Source organism: Orycteropus afer, unplaced genomic scaffold, assembly GCF_000298275.1.
Source record: "Orycteropus afer afer isolate SDZICR_OR568_19922 unplaced genomic scaffold, OryAfe1.0 scaffold00478, whole genome shotgun sequence".
NCBI classification, from domain to species: Eukaryota; Metazoa; Chordata; class Mammalia; order Tubulidentata; family Orycteropodidae; genus Orycteropus; species Orycteropus afer.
In genome coordinates this window covers 716,077-733,663 of record NW_006922065.1, presented here as the reverse complement: position 1 = coordinate 733,663, position 17,587 = coordinate 716,077, and the positions used below count along the sequence as shown (strand labels likewise).

At 39.1% G+C, this 17,587-nt stretch overlaps 1 protein-coding gene across 1 annotated transcript in view; it reads left to right on the top strand.

Moving 5' to 3' along the window:
• Window positions 1-17,330, top strand: part of LOC103209131 (glycogenin-1-like) — a 25,018-nt gene extending 7,688 nt beyond the window's left edge. The window contains 3 exon segments of the mRNA XM_007954909.1: window positions 16,135-16,270; window positions 16,477-17,079; window positions 17,081-17,330. Of these exon segments, the coding sequence (XP_007953100.1) occupies window positions 16,135-16,270; window positions 16,477-17,079; window positions 17,081-17,330 (989 nt within the window).
• Window positions 17,331-17,587: the final 257 nt, after the last annotated feature.

Here is a 17,587-nt window from a genome sequence, read left to right as displayed (position 1 = left end):
CTTCCACCTCAATTTATTTCTGTGTATAAACCTTTTATTAACTTTTAATAGTAGTAGTCTCATACAACATTTGTCCTTTTGTGATTGACTAATTTAATCAGCATAATGTCCTCTGGGTTCATCCATATTATGAAGTATTTCACAGACTCATTCTTTAATGTTGCATAGTATTACAATGTATGTATGTACCATAGTTTGTTTAGCCATTCGTCTGTTGATGGGCACTTACAATGTTTCCATCTTTTTACTGTGAATAATACTGCTATGAACATGGGTGTGCGTATATCTGTTTGTGTCATGGCTCTTATTTGTCTAGTGTTTATACTTAGTAGTGAGAATGCTGGATTATACGGTATTTCTATTTCCAACTTAATCTCCCTTCGGTTTTTGGTACATGAAAATTGGTAGGTGCTCACCAAATATCTGTTCAATGAATGAGAAATTTCCTCTTTGGCAAGAATGTGAACATGTATAGAGTTGTAAATTTGGCCCAGGACATTTTAAACTCACATCTTTTCATAGCAGATCTAAGCCCAGATAGAACCTTTGCTAGTAGTGTGCATTCAGTTGTACCATACTACCATCTTAAGATTTCTCAAAAACATGTACTATCAAATTGACTTTAACCCAATTCATGATGACCCCATAGGTGTGTGTCAGAGTAGAACTATGCTCCATAATAATCAAATCATTCTTTGATGTTCAGAAGTAGGTCACCAAACCTTTCTTCCAAGGTGATTCTGGGTAATTTCCAACCTCCAACCTTTTGATCAGTAATCAAACAATTAACTGTTTGCATCACTCAAGGACTCCAAGATTTCCCACTGGATGATAACTCACTTAATCAAGTGGTCAAAAACTACCTACTTGATGTTCTGTGTTGCCAAGAAAATGGCCGGGGAGGAGGGAGATTCTCAATTATTGCTTTCAAGTGATTGAACTTTAGTGTTTATTTGATGATTTATATCAACCATGCTTTTGAGTTGTAGTATTGGTGAAGAATGCTGAAAGTACCATGGACTACCAAAAGAACAAACAAACTGCCTGGAAGAAGTGCAGCCGGAATGCTCCTTGGAAGCAAGAATGGCCAGACTTCCTCTCACCTACTTTGATCATGTTGTCAGAATGGACCATTCCCTGGAGAAGGATATCATGCTTGGTAAAGTAGAGAATCAGCAAAGAGGGGGGTGACCTTCAATGAGATGGATTGACACAGTGGTTGCAATGATGAGCTCAGGTGTAGCAAGGATTGTGAGGCTGTCACAGAACCAGGCAGTGTTTCATTTTGTTGTATATAGGATTGTTATGAGTCAGAGATGACTCAATGACACCTAACAACAACTTTCCCCATTAAAATTTTTCCATTATCATCTGTTTCTGAAAGCAAGATTGAATATCATCAATCATTTGACTCTAAAGCCATTGTTGTTGTTGTTGTTGTTGTTTGCCGTCGAGTCGGCCCTGACTCATAGCGACCCCTCCTTGGGTTTCCGAGGCAGCATCACTACGGAAGTAGGATTGCCCAACCTTCCTTCCGAGGAGTGGCTGGTGGGTTTGAACCGCCAGCCTTCTGGTTAGCAGGCAAGTGCCTTAGGCACTATGCTACCAGAGCTCCTCTAAAGCCATAGTATCATAAAAATATTCAACCTTTTCCCATTGAGATACCTTCCAATACTGTCAAAATATTCTTGTCATAAACTATAAGAGTAAGCATGTGAAGAAAAATTGCTTGGTAATCTCTGCCTAGGTAAAGGCTAATTACTCTTAAGAGCAGGATTAGAATTTTTTAAGTATAAACTTTTGATAGTTGTTAAATTATTCTGAGCTCAGTTTCCATGACTATTAAGTATCTTGGAAGGAAGGTTGGGCAATCTACTTCCGTAGTGATACCGCCTCGGAAACCCAAGGAGGGGTCTCTATGAGTTGGATCCAACTTGATGTCAAAACACAACAACAACATTAAGTATCTGCACACTCAGACTTAATGTGAGCTTTGGCATGTGCAGAAAAGATTATCACTGGCTCTGAACACCTGCAAAAGGACTGCTTATCTCATCTGCTTATTTTGCTCTCCTGAGCTATAGATAACATCTGGACCCATTAAATTCAAATACTTAGCAATGAGCAGATCTAGAGAAGACTTTCATTCAAGCTCTAAAAATAATAAAGGTTAATTGACAAAAATTGAGTGCACACCACAGGGAGAGAACTATATACAAAAAACTGTATAATGAGAAGCACAATTCTGGCATTTAAGTAAAAGTTCTTCCTTCTTTTATCCCCTTCTGTGCCAAAGTAGATTTACCATATTAGTCATTAAAAAGAAAAAAAAAAAAAACTCACTACCATCAAGTCAATTCTGACTCATAGTGACCTCCATTGCATTTCTGAGGTGGTAAATATTTATTACAGAAGTAGCTTGCCCCATCTTACTTCCACTGAGCAGCTAGTGGGTTTGAACCACCAGCCTTCTGGATAGCAGTCAAATAGTTAGGCACTACACCACCAGAGCTTCTTATATTAGTCATAGAAGATGGAAAAATATCTGGACAAAATTCTGAATATCCTAATATTCAGTCAACTAGTGATTGCATTAGAGGCAGATTTGACACAGTGACTCTCCAGTCATTCGAGAACTCTGAGTCCTGTGAGCTACATTAAAATGTAAGCATGCCTTTTGTGCTTCTCTATGAAGGTCAAATTTTAAAGGAGATTGAGTGATCTCCTAGGCTCCTTTTTACCAGATACACTTGCTAATATTGAGTCTCAGCATCTTTCTAGTTGATGGGGAATAAAGTGTTAAGGAAACATTAATCCAAGGCAAAGGATACCAAGGGAAACAGCAGTTCCTTCTGTGCTGACAAGCCCTACATTTGAACTGACTGTTGTTGTTGTGTGCCGTTGAGTCGGACCCAACTCACAGTGACCCCTCCTTGGGTTTCTGAGGCAGATATCACTATGGAAGTAGATTGTCCCATCTTCCTTCCGAGGAGTGGCTGGTGGATTTGAACCGCCAGCCTTCTGGTTAGCAGTCAAGTGCCTTAAGCACTATGCTACCAGGGCTCCTAGAAATCTACAACTTAAAATCAAAGAAAGGGTGTCTAGTAACTTTTTCTAATCAAGATATAGTAATAGTGACTGAATTTACCCTCCCACCAGAAACAAATTAAATACTGGCAAAAGTATATGAAAGCATGACTTTTCAAGACATTAGACACAGAGCTATGAATGATATGATCCCTGAGAGACAGGAAAATTGCCCCCAGTTTATTGCTTTGATAGAGTTTCCAGGCTACTGTGTATGGAGTGAAAATTCAAACAGAATGTGGCCAACTTCTAGTTGAGTAAACATTGCTAAGAGGCCTGTTGTTTTTGTTGTTATTATGTGCCGTCGAGTTGGCCCTGACTCATAGCGACCCCTCTTTGGGTTTCTGAGGCGGTATCACTATGGAAGTAGATTGCCCAACCTTCTTTCCGAGGAGTGGCTGGTGGGTTTGAACTGCCAGCCTTCTGGTTAGCAGTCACACCAGAGCTCCCTGCTAAAATGCCTAGGCAACTGTTAAGGTCTGAACTGTGCCCCCCCCAAAAAAATGTGTGCCATAAATATTAACTTCTAAACCTGTGATTATAATCCCATTTAAGAATAAGTTTTATGTTATGTTAATGAGGTAGGATTAGTGTAGGGTTTCTTGAGTTAATCTTTTATAAGAGATAGAGCAGATTAGGCAAAGAGAAATGGGGGAAGAGAGATGCCAAGCCACATGAAGATCACCCAGGGGCAGAAGCTCAAAGAGACAAAGACCTTCCTCCAGAGCTGACCTAGACAGAAAGTTTTCCCAAGAGCTGCTATCCTGAATTTGGACTTCTAGCTATCATATTGCTAAAATGTGAGAAAATAAATTTCCATTTTTTAAGCCATCCATTTATGGTATTTTAGTTATAGTAGCACTAGATAGCTAAGATATTGATCAAGATATCTAAAGATAACAAAACAGAACATTATAGAGCAGATAGTTGCAAAGAGGGAGAATTCTGAAAATATTCATAGGGTCTCCACTGTGATGGTTAATACTACGCATCAACTTGGCAAGGCTATGGTTCTGAGTTCTTGGCCAAATACTAGTCTAATTGCTGTTCCGTAATGTAATATAATCAATCAATCAGTTGAAAACCCAGTTTCCATATGATGTGTTCTGCCTACAGAATATAAACAGATGTTTTGGAAGAACTCACTCTCTCTCTTTTTACTCTGCACTTTTTTGGTAGGCTAATCTATAGTTCTTGGAATGCAAGCCTGAAGAAGTCTTGAGCTTGCCACTTAACCTACAATTTTGGACTTGCCAAACCCCACAAACTTGTGAGTTAATTCCTTGAAGTAAATCTCTCTCTGTGTTTATGTGTGTGTGTGTGTGTGTGTGTGTGTGTTCTGTTTCTCTAGAGAATTCTGACTAAAAGACCATTCAAGTATTAAGCTTAATACTGATCAGTGAAACTACCCAAGGCCAAAGAAAGAAACATCCAAAAGAATTAGAGGGAACAGTATTTGGTGCTAACAAAGATCTAGTAATAGTGCCTGTTCTCAACTGATGGACTGAAAAAACCTTGTAATTAGTGGTGTATTTGGTAGAATAATCAAAAGGATCATAGAGTCACCTCAGATTCATGGACACCCCATGTACAAGAGAACAAAATGTAACCCAGTCTTGCACCATTTTCATGATCATTAGTATGTTTGAATTCATTATTATGGCTGTTGTATATTGCCTTCCAATCTTGCGGCTTGTTTTCTAGTACTGTATCAGATAATACTCTGTGGTCCATAGGGTTTACATTAACTAATTTTCAGAAGTATATTGTCAGGTCTTTCTTCCTTGTCTGTCTTACTCTGTAAGCTTCAGTAAAATCTGTCCACTAAGGATGACTCTGCCGATATTTAGAATACCAATGGCATACCTTCCACCATCATAGCCAAATGCAAGCCACCACAGCATGCAAACTGTCAGGCAGGTGGTAGGCTTGCCTTAATATGAAGAATAATTATTCCTAAACTGAATGCTGTTCTGTTCCTAACAAATCTTAAAAGCAAGACTTAAAAGGAACAAACTGTTTCCAAGGAACTTAAATGCATCCCAGAACAAGCTGAGAAATATTTATGGGAGCACAATAATATCTAGCATTCAATAAGTAAGATTAACAATGGCTGATATCCTATGAAAGATTCCCAGGCTTCATAAAATCAAAATTCAACCTCCAAGATCCTTGAGTTGTCATCTGTTCTGAACTATTCCAGCATTCCCCTTTCTTGAGGTTGAATTCATGGGGAAACAGGGAGCAGAATAAAGCCTTGAACTCACACTTAAAAATGAACATTGAGCAGCTTACAAAATACATACTATAGCAAAAACAAAAATAAATCAATTGATTAAATGAGAAAGAGAGAAAATATCCATAAGAAAAGCAAGTGGAAGCCATATGTGAGGTTAAGAAATAAAATGCTTAGTGTAAAGACCTGTGCACTTACAAGATAAGAGTCACGAATTTGGCTCTAAGCTTTCTAGTAATCAACGCAAAGAGGGAAGAAAATTGTTCAAGACAACTAGAAAATAAAAACAAATAAGAGTTAACGGGTAGCACTATACAGGCCAGACAGGAATTTCTCCCAAGGGGTCATATAAAGGAGAGAGAATTAATGCAATAATAAACATCCAAACTCTCAGCAACACTGTTCAATAAATACAACAATCAGTTGCACTGAGATTTTCTTGCAATGTCTCCCAATACAGGTCAATGAGCAAAGACTAAAGTGTGATTCAGTTCAAAAGAAAAAAGGAATATTAGGATGGAGGTCAGGCAAAAGCAACGTAGTCAAGGTGTGGGGCTCTGTGGTGGTCTAAGTGAATCCAAAAATAACTTTTAAAGTTTTTAGAGAAATGAAGAGTTTGCATGTTCCTTGACTGCCCTCTATAGAATGAGGCTTACTATCCTCTATAGGATGAAGCTTTTGGTAATATCAGTTAAGAGTCAATGGTGTCACTGGGGTTGATGTCACCCAATGTGGTAACTCATGGTCTAACCCTTCCATGTATATCCTCTAATACTAGATCATACATCAAACCAAATCAAACCCACTGCCACTGAGTAGATTCCAAATCATAGTAACCTCTATTGGGTTTCCAAGGAGGTAAATCTCTACAGAAGTAGATTGCCCCATCTTCCTTCAATGGTGGGTTTGAACAGCCAGCCTTCTGGTTAGCAGTCAAATGCCTTATGCACTGCACCACCAGAGCTCCTTAGATCATACATAACCCTTAGTAATGTTTACTATCAATTTTAATCATAGATAACATGATAAACATAACTGTAAATTGCTTAAATGTAGTATTTCTTAGATTATATGAATACACAGTGGTGGTAAGTATCCCTGTAATCAGTTATAACAAAGAAATAATAATGTAATTCAATGTTTAAGCATAGCAAGAATTGTTGTGAGGATGGTGCAGGACTGGGCAGTATTTCATTCTCTTGCCCATAGGGTCACTATGATAGGAGCCAACTCTACGGCACTTAACAACAATAACAACAACAAAATTGTTGTAAAATCCTTCTACATTGAATTATATTATTAGTTACTGAGTGGAAGCCTTTTATTTTTCTCTTTTTCCTTTAATTCCTATTTCATTCTCAAAAAAAGTTATTGATATAGGTGCACAAATTCTAATTACCACTATATTGTAGCTAAAACACCAGGATATTTGAAAAAATATAAAAATACTGGCAGCAAAGGAAACAACAGTGTGTGCCTCTGGCACATGCAGAGGAAACCACATGATTCAAAGCATGATTGTAATTGGGTAATAATGACAGCTCTGATCAGAGTATATTAGAAGGTTCAAAAAGTAAATTAGAATTTTCACCTTATAGATCTATTGATACATATAAACTAGGCTTATGAAAAAAAGGTTTATTTGTTATAACTGACTACAGGGATATTTTTATAAAACAAAGTAATAAATTTCTTCTAAAATACTACACAAAAATTTTATAGACAGTCATTTTGATGTCATCACTCTGACAGTGTCACCCGACATGATCCGCACCACCCACTTCTCCCTAGTGATGCACTGTTAAGAGTAAATTCAAGGTTATGCTCTCTAAATACACGTGAAGTACATATATCTTACGTTGGATTGAATAAACATCTAAAAGTTTTAAAAAATTAAAATGCAGAAGTTGAGTATTCAAAGGAAAGCAAGTAGTCAGCTGTTCATAGATGTGGGCGAGAAACAGTATATAGAGAAGACCTAGAATTTTCTAAAAAAAAAAAAAAATTTGAGTCCTCTTTCCCATATAAATTTATAGGTAATTGGTACTCAAGATTCACACCATAGAACATACCTTTTGGAATTTTAGCTTGAAAATCAAATGCCAAGTGTGAACATGAACTATACATATAGACAGAAGATATGGAAGTAAGGAGATGAGCAAACAGATAAGTCAATTGATGCATAGTTACATTTGTCACTAGGGATGATCCCTAAATTTAAGAAAAAGAGCATCTGTGGTGGTTAAGTTTGTGTGTCAGCTTGGCTAGGCCTGGTTGAATGGTTGGGCAGCTGAATGTATTTATTCCCCATGGTGAGTTGGTAATTAACTCCATGGTGGAATCTATTGGAGCAGCTGAGTAGCTGCTTTGGGTGTGTGGTCTGCTTCCCGTATATAAGAAACAGCTTTGAGAATGGTGTCTAGCTTATGGCTCACTTGAACCCTGAATGTAGCCCTGCTATTGTTCAGCAGCCTGCCATGCTCTGCTGAACTTGAGACTTTGAGTGGACTTGAATTAATGGCCTCCGTGTGGTTTGATAACATTGGGACTGCCTTTTTACATGTCAACCTTGGGCTTGTCAGTCTCAGCAGCCAGCAGCTGTCTGAATGAAGAAAATCCTCTAGCTTCAGTGACCCAGGAACCGAGGCAGAGCTGAAGCCCAAGGTTGAGGGGCTTTCACCTAGCCCCTAGAGCCTGGCACTTTGAACTTGGACTTAAAGCCTCCAAACTGTAAGAGAAAAAACTCCTGTTTGTTCAAGCCATCCCTTTTGTGGTATAATCCTGTCAGAGCAACACTAGGTAACCAAAACAGCACCTTATCAAATGTGCCCATATTTTCGTCCAGAAGATATTTAAATGGCACAAGGTTGAAGCAAGAACATTCCTTCCATTTAGATAGTGGTGAAATTCCTGATGAACTCTTCTGAACTGATTCTAAATTATCTTTTCCCATTATTGTTCAAACTTCACTCGTTCTTTCCAATGAGACTCATGCTGTTTTTCCCCCATTTATTCCTCTATCTGTAATGACAGTTTCTTTGTATCAGATCTTCCTCACTAATTATAGTAAATTCTCAGAAACCATCTGCAATTAATTCTAAAGAATCCTCTGAAAACTTTACACTTTCTGCTATTTACTCCTTATTCTGAGAATGGTTTATCTTTTTTCTCATAAGCCTTCTGCCTTTAAACCCCTCTCTAAGCACTTCTTGATGCTTTAGTGTTCCAAATAGAGTCATGGTAATGTCTAGATTGGCCCCAATATGTCCAATTGGATACAATACAAAGAAAACTTTAGGTACTTGCTGTGTGTACCAGTCCCTGCAGCAATGCGGGGATTTTTCCATCTTACATCTGGAACTTTTAGAGTCATGGCATTATTAGTTCAATAAATTTTAACCTCTTCTTTTCACTGAATCAATCAAAACCATGGAAATGTCCTTTCTGTGATTTTTTGCTGAAACTTTGCTCATGTGTCTCAAGACTAAAGCTGAAACAATCCTCCATATCTGCTCCTCAGCCACCTCACTTGTGAGAATCTCCCCATTTGCTTCCAGATAAGATTTACCTGCACAGTTAGGTCACTAGGGCCCCTCCTTAGCTACTTTTGACTTGATTCTTCCCTCTATCTCCAACTACATCTTAGCCTGACCCCTCCTTATGGTCAGATTTCCCTATTTGCCAGCCATCTCATATACATAGATCATCCCCTCTTTTTGCATGACAGCCCAATGAATTCACATTGTGCTATCACTGACAACATAAAACCAAGAAAACTACTTGCCATAAACTCATGGCAACCTTATGTGTGTCAGAGTAGAATCATGCTCCCACATCTTTTTTTCAAGGTGACTGTGATAGTTAAGGCTTTGTATCAAGGTGGCTGGACCATGATTCTGAGTGGTTTAAGTAGTCATATGGTTGTTCCCATGGTGAGATCTGACAGTGGTAATTGCTTTGAGGAGCCAATCAGTTGAAAAGGAGTTTCCCTAGAGGTGTGACCTTCTTAAAATATATAAATATACATCCTGGGAAAATTCAGGAATCTTCTGTGGATCTGGATCCTGTTGTGCTGCCTACAACTGTCCTGTGAGTCTGCTGATCTTGGATTTGTCATCTGTCAAAGTCAGCCTCCTGTTATACTGCCTGCAGTCTCAAGCTTGTCAGCCCCTGCAGCTGTGTGAGTCAGGAGAAGCCTCCAGTTTGATGTTTGATCCAGGAATTGGGACTTGCCAGCCTCTAGAACTGTGTGAGCCATTTACTTGAGACAAATTTCTCTCTCGATATATATATAAGCTTTATTGGTTTTGTTTCTCTAGAGAACCCAGCCTAAGATAGTGACTCTGACTGGGTTTGAACTGCCAACCTTTTGATTAGTAGTCCAGAACTTAACCATTTGTGCCTCTCAGGGAGTCTCACTTACAACGTCTTGTTGTTGTTGTTATGTGCCATCAAGTCGGACCCAACTCATAGTGATCCCTCCTTGGGTTGCTGAGGCAGTATCACTACAGAAGTAGATTGCCCAACCTTCCTTCTAAGGAGTGGCTTGTTTGAACCGCCAGCCTTCTGGTTAGCAGTCAAGTGCCTTAGGCACTATGCTACCAGAGCTCCAGTATTTTAAGTACCTGATACATTCCAGAACTCTCCCTTCATTGTTTTCAAAATTCTCATCAGAATATTCTTCTGCATAGATAATCAAGGAAACAGTATTAATACCAAATGGCCTGGTTGGAGCAAAATGTCTACTGTGACTTAGCTGTGTAATGTTTGATAAGTCATATAGATTTATCTGGCCTCCCTTTGCTCCTCAGTAAAATAAGAATGATAATACATAAACTTGTTTAGCCCACACAACTTTGAAAGTTTCATAAGAAAGAGGTTTGCAAGTGTTCTATGGATTCTTTATGAAATAACTCATATTGGTTTTGCCCCACATTGGTCCTCTTTTACAGGTACCCCCACAGGTTTCTTTGTATCAGACATTCACACTATATTCTCAGACTCTAAACAGTTTGGTCACCAGACCAGTAGCACAATCATCAACTGGGAGGTTGTTCTAAATGCAAATTCTCTGGCCCCACCCTAGATCTCTTGTTAATTGCCACAGAGCCAGCTCTGACTCAAGGTGACATGTATAACAGAATAAAACATTGCTCCATCCTGTACCATTTTCATGATCTTCATGATTATTGTTAGGTTTGAGTCCATTGTTGTAGCTATTGTGTCAATCAATCCCATTGAATGTTTCCCCTGATTTCACTGACTCTACACCAAGAAGGATGTACTTTTCTAGTGATTAGTCTTTCCTGATGATGTGTACAAAGTAAGTGAGACAAGATTTGCCATCCTCACTTCTAAGGAGCATTTTGATTGTATTTCTTCTATGACTCATTTGTTTGTTCTTCTGGAATTCCTTGGTATATACAGGCCTACCTCATTTTATTGTACTTCACATTATTGTCTTTTGTAGATATTGAATTTTGTACAAATTGTAGGTTCATGGCAACCCTTCATTGAGCAAGTCTATTGATGCCATTTTTCCAACAGCATGTTCACTTTGTGTCTGTGTCATATTTTGGTAATTCTCACAATATTTCAAGATTTTTCATTATTGCACACTTAATAGACTACTGTAGAGGGTAAATATAACTTTTCAATGAACTGGAAAACCAAAAATTTCATATGGCTTACTTTATTGTGATATTTGCTTTATTGCTGTGATCCAAAATCAAACCCACAATATGTCCAAGGTATACCTGTACAACATTCTTTGTCAGCACCACAGTTTGAATGCATCAATTTTTCTTCAGTTTTCTTTTTCACTATCCAACTTTTGCATATGAAGTGACTAAAAAGATTACAGCTTGGATTAGATCAACCTTAGTCATCAAAGTTACATCTTTGTTTTTTAAAACTTTAAAGAGATCTGATAATTTAGAAATTTTCATATTTTCTCAATACATTATGTCATTTGCCTTCTTGACTACTGATCTTACGGATATTGATTGTTGGTATAAATAGAATTAAATTGTTGACTACTTAATTTTTTTTTCCATTCACCATTATGTTGTTTATCAATCCACTTGTGAGGCTTTTCATTTTCTTCAAATTCAGGTGTCATCCATAATGAAGTCTTTGACCTTCATCAGCAAGTGCTTCAGATAATCTTTATTTTTGGCTAGGAAGGCCGTATCACATACAAATGACAGGTTGTTAATGAGTCTTCCTGTAATCGTGATGCCAAATTCTTTTTCACATTGTCCAGCTTCACAGATTATTTGTTTAGAATACAGATTTAATAAATAGAGTGAAAGGATGTAACCCTGTCACACACCTTTTTTGATTTTAAATCACACAGTATCCCTTTCTTAGTTTGAACAATTGCCTTTTGATCCATATACAAGTTTCCCACGAGCAGAATTAAGTGTCCTGGAATTGCCATTCTTTGTAATGCTATCCTAATTTGTTATGATACACACAATCAAATGCCTTTATGTAGTTAATAAATACAGGTAAACATCTTTATAGTATTCTCTTTATTCCACCAAGATCCATCTGACATCACCAGTGCTATAATTTGTTCCATGACTTCTTCTGAGTCCAGCTTGAAGTTCTGGAAGTTTCCTACCAAAGTAAAGCTGTGGTAATTTTTGAATTATCTTCAGCAAAATTTTGATAACATAATTTCCACATCTGTTTCAATGCTTATCTTTGGAATGGGCATGGATCTATTGAATCAGGAATATTCAGATGAACTCACCAATCTGCGTTTTAACGAGCCATCCAAGTGATTATAATTCATTCTAAAGTTTAACTGACTATTTATCTTCTGTCATGGATTGGATTGTCTCCTCCCAAAAGATATGTTGAGGTCCTATGCCTGAACCAGTGAGTGTGAACATATTTTGGGAAATAAAGGTTTTCTTTTTTTATCAGTTTGGTTAAACAAGGCCATGTTGTTGTTGTTGTTGTTATGTGCCGTCGAGTCGGACCTGATTCATAGCGACCCTTCCTTGGGTTTCTGAGGCAATATCACTATGGAAGTAGATTGCCCCATCTTCCTTCCGAGGAGTGGCTGGTGGGTTTGAACCACCAGTCTTCTGGTTAGCAGTCAAGTGCCTTAAGCACTACACCACCAGAGCTCTCAAACAAGGTCATACTGGAGTAAAAAGCCATTGACATTGAATCTATTTCAACTCATATTGACCCTACAGGACAGGGTAGAACTGCCCCACAGAATTTCCAGGGCTATAATCATTATAGAAGCAGATTGCCACAACTTTCTCCCACATACTGGAGTAGGGTGGATCTTAATCCTTTCTGAGTGGTGTTTTCTAAAAAAAGAGTCACACATGGGGAATGTCAAGAGGGGAGGTGCCATGTGATGACAGAGGCAGAAACAAAGGAACACCAAGGATTGCCAGCAGCCCTTAGAAAGTAGGAGAAAGGACCACAGAAGAAACTGTGAATGCTGAGAGCCTGATTTGGAACTTTAGCCTCCAAAATTGTGAGAACATAAATTTCTGCTTTTTAAAGCCATTTACTTTGTGGTATTTTGTTATGGCAGCTCTAGGAATCTAAGACATCATCTAATAATAACTCTATTCATCTGCACTTATTTAGTTCGCTATAAATTTACATACTCCCTTGAGATCAGAAGCTTCCCGAGAAGGGATATTCCACCAAATGTATATTCCAGCAATTACTAAAATCCTGTTGAAGGATTATTTCAAGATAAATTATTTTAATATGAGTCTATATTGTAATTTGAAAATGCCAGTTACCATTTTCATTTTTACAAGGAAGACCACTTAGATTCATAATACTCACAGAAATATAGTCAATTGACCAATTGTTTTTTTCACAAAAATTGTGACCAAAATGACAAGCAAGATAGTGCCAAATGGAAATCTCAGATAATATCTCCTGCATGTCTCATCCTCATACCACTTTCCTAGCCCTTCAAATACCAGAAGCTGCAGTATGATGGATTGAGGAAAGGAAAGTGTGGGCAACTTAATGAAGAAAACCCTGAACTTTGCCAAGGGAATTAAAAATACAGTAATTACAAGTACACTTTGGAATTACAGTGATGTACCAAGCTTGAACTACTGAGTGTGGTGGAATTAACAAAGTAAACTCCAGTACCTATATTCTGATTTTAATTCACACTTGTTTTGCAAAATTCAGGCCCCCTGAATATAATGCAGCTATAAAGCTGTTTTCTACACTGTATGGGCATTCTCTAGGAGATAATTGACTATTTGGCATTCAAGATAATTTAAAATTCTAAATGAATGGGGGGCCATATTTTCTATCTAAGATCACTCTATGTAGAGGTTTCTTATATTTAATGAAGTCAGTGAAAAATATACATTAGTAGAATTAAAAGTTATGACAATTTGGTCTTTTTCAGATAGATTTTACTATAGCATAGTGTGCATCAAAATTGGAATTTTTACTTCTACAACCTGGTTACATAAGATAATATTAGATATCATCAGTCTTGCTGCACAGCCTCCCTGGCCACCCTCCCTCCCGGTGCCCAGCTGCTCCTAGTCACCAAACTGTGGCTGCTTTGGACACCTGGGCCCCTGGCAGCAGCATGACAGGTTGGAAAATGTTTGAAGAAGAATGAAGGAACTCAAGACAGGGAATGACTTAATGACAAAATGTCCCAACTCACTGGTTGGGCAACAGTGTCCCAAGTGACCCTTGCTAGAGCTTGATCCTAAGTGTCCTGCACATTTGGATGCCCACCAATTTTCTGCCTTTAAGATCCCCTTAGACATACGGCATGCCCCAGAATTGTCCCAGGGAAGAACAGGAGATGTCAGAAAGGCTGGGCAGATGGTCTTGGGAGGGTGGGGTTCAGTAGGAAGAATAATCCATGTGCCTGTCCTCTGTTCCAGCAACTGATTATTGAGATTGCGTTTTTTTTGTGTGTGAGTGTTGGGGAGAAGAGTCCCACGAAGGAAGCTAGGCGGTACTGCTTCCTTCTTCAAGAAAGAGAAACCAGGTTTATTAGAGCTTATGAGGTAGTCTCTAAATCTGTTTAATAGCAATTGGCCAGTATTTAGAAGCATCAGGGAGGGAAAACCTATATGAGGAGGTGATATTTGAGCAGAGACTCAGAGTGGTCCTTGAAGGGAGGGTGTGGGGTGGGATGAGGGTTTGCTCCAGATTTAGGAAACAGTGAATATAAAAGCCTGAAGATTGCAAGAAATGTAAGCACCAGAGTGAAGAATATGGCCTCTGCTGTCAGACTGTCTCAGTTCAGCTCTGCAATAGTATTTGTATTTGTGTTGAATAAAGATAAAGCACCTTATAAGAGAAATAGAAAATGCACTTTGTCATCTCTTTGTTATCATCTGTTAATTACCTCACCTTCTGGATGTTAAACTACTATTTAGTCTGAGAATTTAGCATGTCCAGACTCAAAACTGGATTTAATTTTATAGCTCAATCAGCCTCTTGAAGGTTACCACAGACAGTCATGCTAAAGATTCTTGCAGTCTTAACGTTGATACTTACGTTTTTCCCCAAAATCAGACTGCTCCATTATTAATAGAAAAAGTTCATTTCAGTGGAACTGATTTTCATGAGTTACTTTTTGAAAAATGAGTTCTGGTGGCATAAGGGTTAAGTGCTCATCTGCTAATTGAAAGGTTGTGCAGTGTAATAAATTACCTGGTATGGCTTTTCTAGCCATAAGTCTTTGTAAACTCTGTGGTGGAATTTGCTGTGAGCAACTGAGGAGCTCCTGGTTGTAAAAGTTATCCACCTGGGGTATTTCTGTTGGGCGTGGCATGGGGCAACATTCTGGGAAGTTCCCTCTCTCTCAAGTGCTTAGAATTCTGATATTATGATTGCCTAGTTTGGCCACTCTGCTCGGGCTCAAAAGGAGGCCTCCTAGAGGCAGAAGGCTCTCTCTGACTGCTGGCTGAGAAGGATGTGCTGCTGAGAGAAACATGCTCCTGAGAGACATGTGCTGCTGGGAAAGAGATGCAAGAGACATGCATTGCTGACAGAGACATCACTGGGAGAGAGACTGTTGGCTGAGAGATGGCAGGCTGAGAGAGACTGAGCATTGTTCTTGAACTTGAATTGTAGCCTGGTGTTTCCCTAATAAACCCCATAATCTGTGTGTTCTGTGTGGCCACTGCAATGAACTATCAAACCCAGCAGAAAGGTGGTGAGTCCTGCAGGAGGGACAGTTGGTGTCAGGGTTGGTGAAAGGGCTGGAGGGAGGCAGCATGTCTGGCCTTGCAGGAATAGGCCTTGGGCTACTGATGGTGATTCTGTCTTCCTCTTGTGCAGTTAGAGGAGGTCAGAAGTTGAGGCCTCCCTGCATCTTTGGCAGGTTGATATTTCAAACCCATCCAGCAGCTTCACAGAAGAAAGACTTGGCAATCAGCTTCTGTAAAGATTACAGCCTAGAAAACTCCATGGGACAGTTCTACTCTGTCACATGGGGTCAGTATGAGTTGAAATCAACTCAGTGGCACCTAACAACAATAACTTTTTGAAAAGGGTCTTGGGTACCAGCTAGCACCAATTGCTGTCAAGTAGATTCTAACTCATGGTGACCCTGTGTTTGTCATAGTAGAACTGCTCCATAGGATTTTCAGTGGTTGATTTCTTTGGAAATAGATTGCCAGGTCTTTCTTCCAAGGCACCTCTGGCTGGACTCAAACCTCCAACCTTTTGGTTAGAAACCAATCACATTAATCATTTACACCACCCAAGGACATATTTCCAGGTAGTAAAGTATTGTAATGAGTGGGTTTTTTTTTTTTCTTTATATTAAGATCAGGCCTTTGTAACACTCACCACAAATGATGCCTATGCCAATGGAGCCCTGGTCCTGAGTTCATCTCTGAAACAGCACAGGACCACCAGGAGGCTGGCCGTGCTCACCACTCCAAAGGTTGTGGACTCTATGAGGGTTTGAGCACCAAATGGAGAAAGATGCGAGTTGATGAATGAAGGATTCACAGGTCTAAAACCTCTTCCTAGCATTTGGGAAGACACTCCAGCCAAGGTTTGTAGCTCCCTTCTGGGAGGTAATGTTCTGGCCTACATTCTTCCTGATTCCAACTAAGAGTGGAAGAAAAAGGACTCCCCCTAAGCAAATCCTCTGTGTGATCTGAAAAAATTTTAGAGACAGTCTTTGATGAGGTCATCACAGTAGATGTCCTAGACAGTGGTGATTCTGCTCATCTACCCTTCATGAAGAGGCCCGAGTTTGGTGTCACATTAACAAAACTGCACTGGTGGTCACTTATACAGTATTTAAAATGTGTGCTCATGGATGCAGATACTCTGGTTCTAGCAAACATTGACGATCTTTTTGAGAGAAAAGAACGGTCAGCAGCACCAGACCCAGGGTGACCTGACTGCTTTAATTCTGGAGTCTTTATTGATCAACCTTCAGTTGAAACATACAATCAGCTGTTGCATATTGCTTTAGAGAAAGGTAGCTTTGATGGTGGGGATGAGGGTTTACCGAACACATTTTTTAGCAGCTGGGCCACAACAGATATCAGAAAACACTTGCTATTTATTTATAACCTAAGCAACATTTCTATATATTCCTACCTCTCAGCATTTAAAGCATTCAGTGCAAATGCCAAAATTGTGCATTTCCTGGGACAAATCAAACCATGGAATTATACTTATGATTCCAAAACAAAAAGTGTGAAAAGCGATGCCCATAACACTACCATAATTCATCCAGAGTTTCTCAATATGTGGGGACATCTTCACCACTAACGTTTTACTGCTACTTCAACATGGCTTTGTCAAAGAGTCCTTCTCATGCCAAAAGGTGGAACAGACCTTGGCAGCCATATCACATCTTTCCCTTGGGGAGGTCACACCTGCACCACAGCCTTTTTTATCCTCAGAAGAACAGAAGGAGCAGTGGAAACAGGGCCAGGCTGATTACTTGGGAGCAGATTCCTTTGACAACATCAAGACGACACTTGACACTTACCTCCAGTAGAAACACTGCCATTTTCCCTGTGAACACATCTACTTCACAGGCACTTGTTTCTGACACTGAGTACCTAGAACTAGGTTGAGAAAGGTCTGTTACAATTGCTAAAGGCTTTCACTAAAACTCATCACATGAGGGATTTTTGCAGGACAGCAAGTGAGAACTGGGCAGAAGTTGTGAAACCAATTCTGTTATGTGGACAGAGTTCTGCTTTTAAAACCTCAATATTTTCAGTTAATGTTTCAGAAGTTCTCAATTAATGC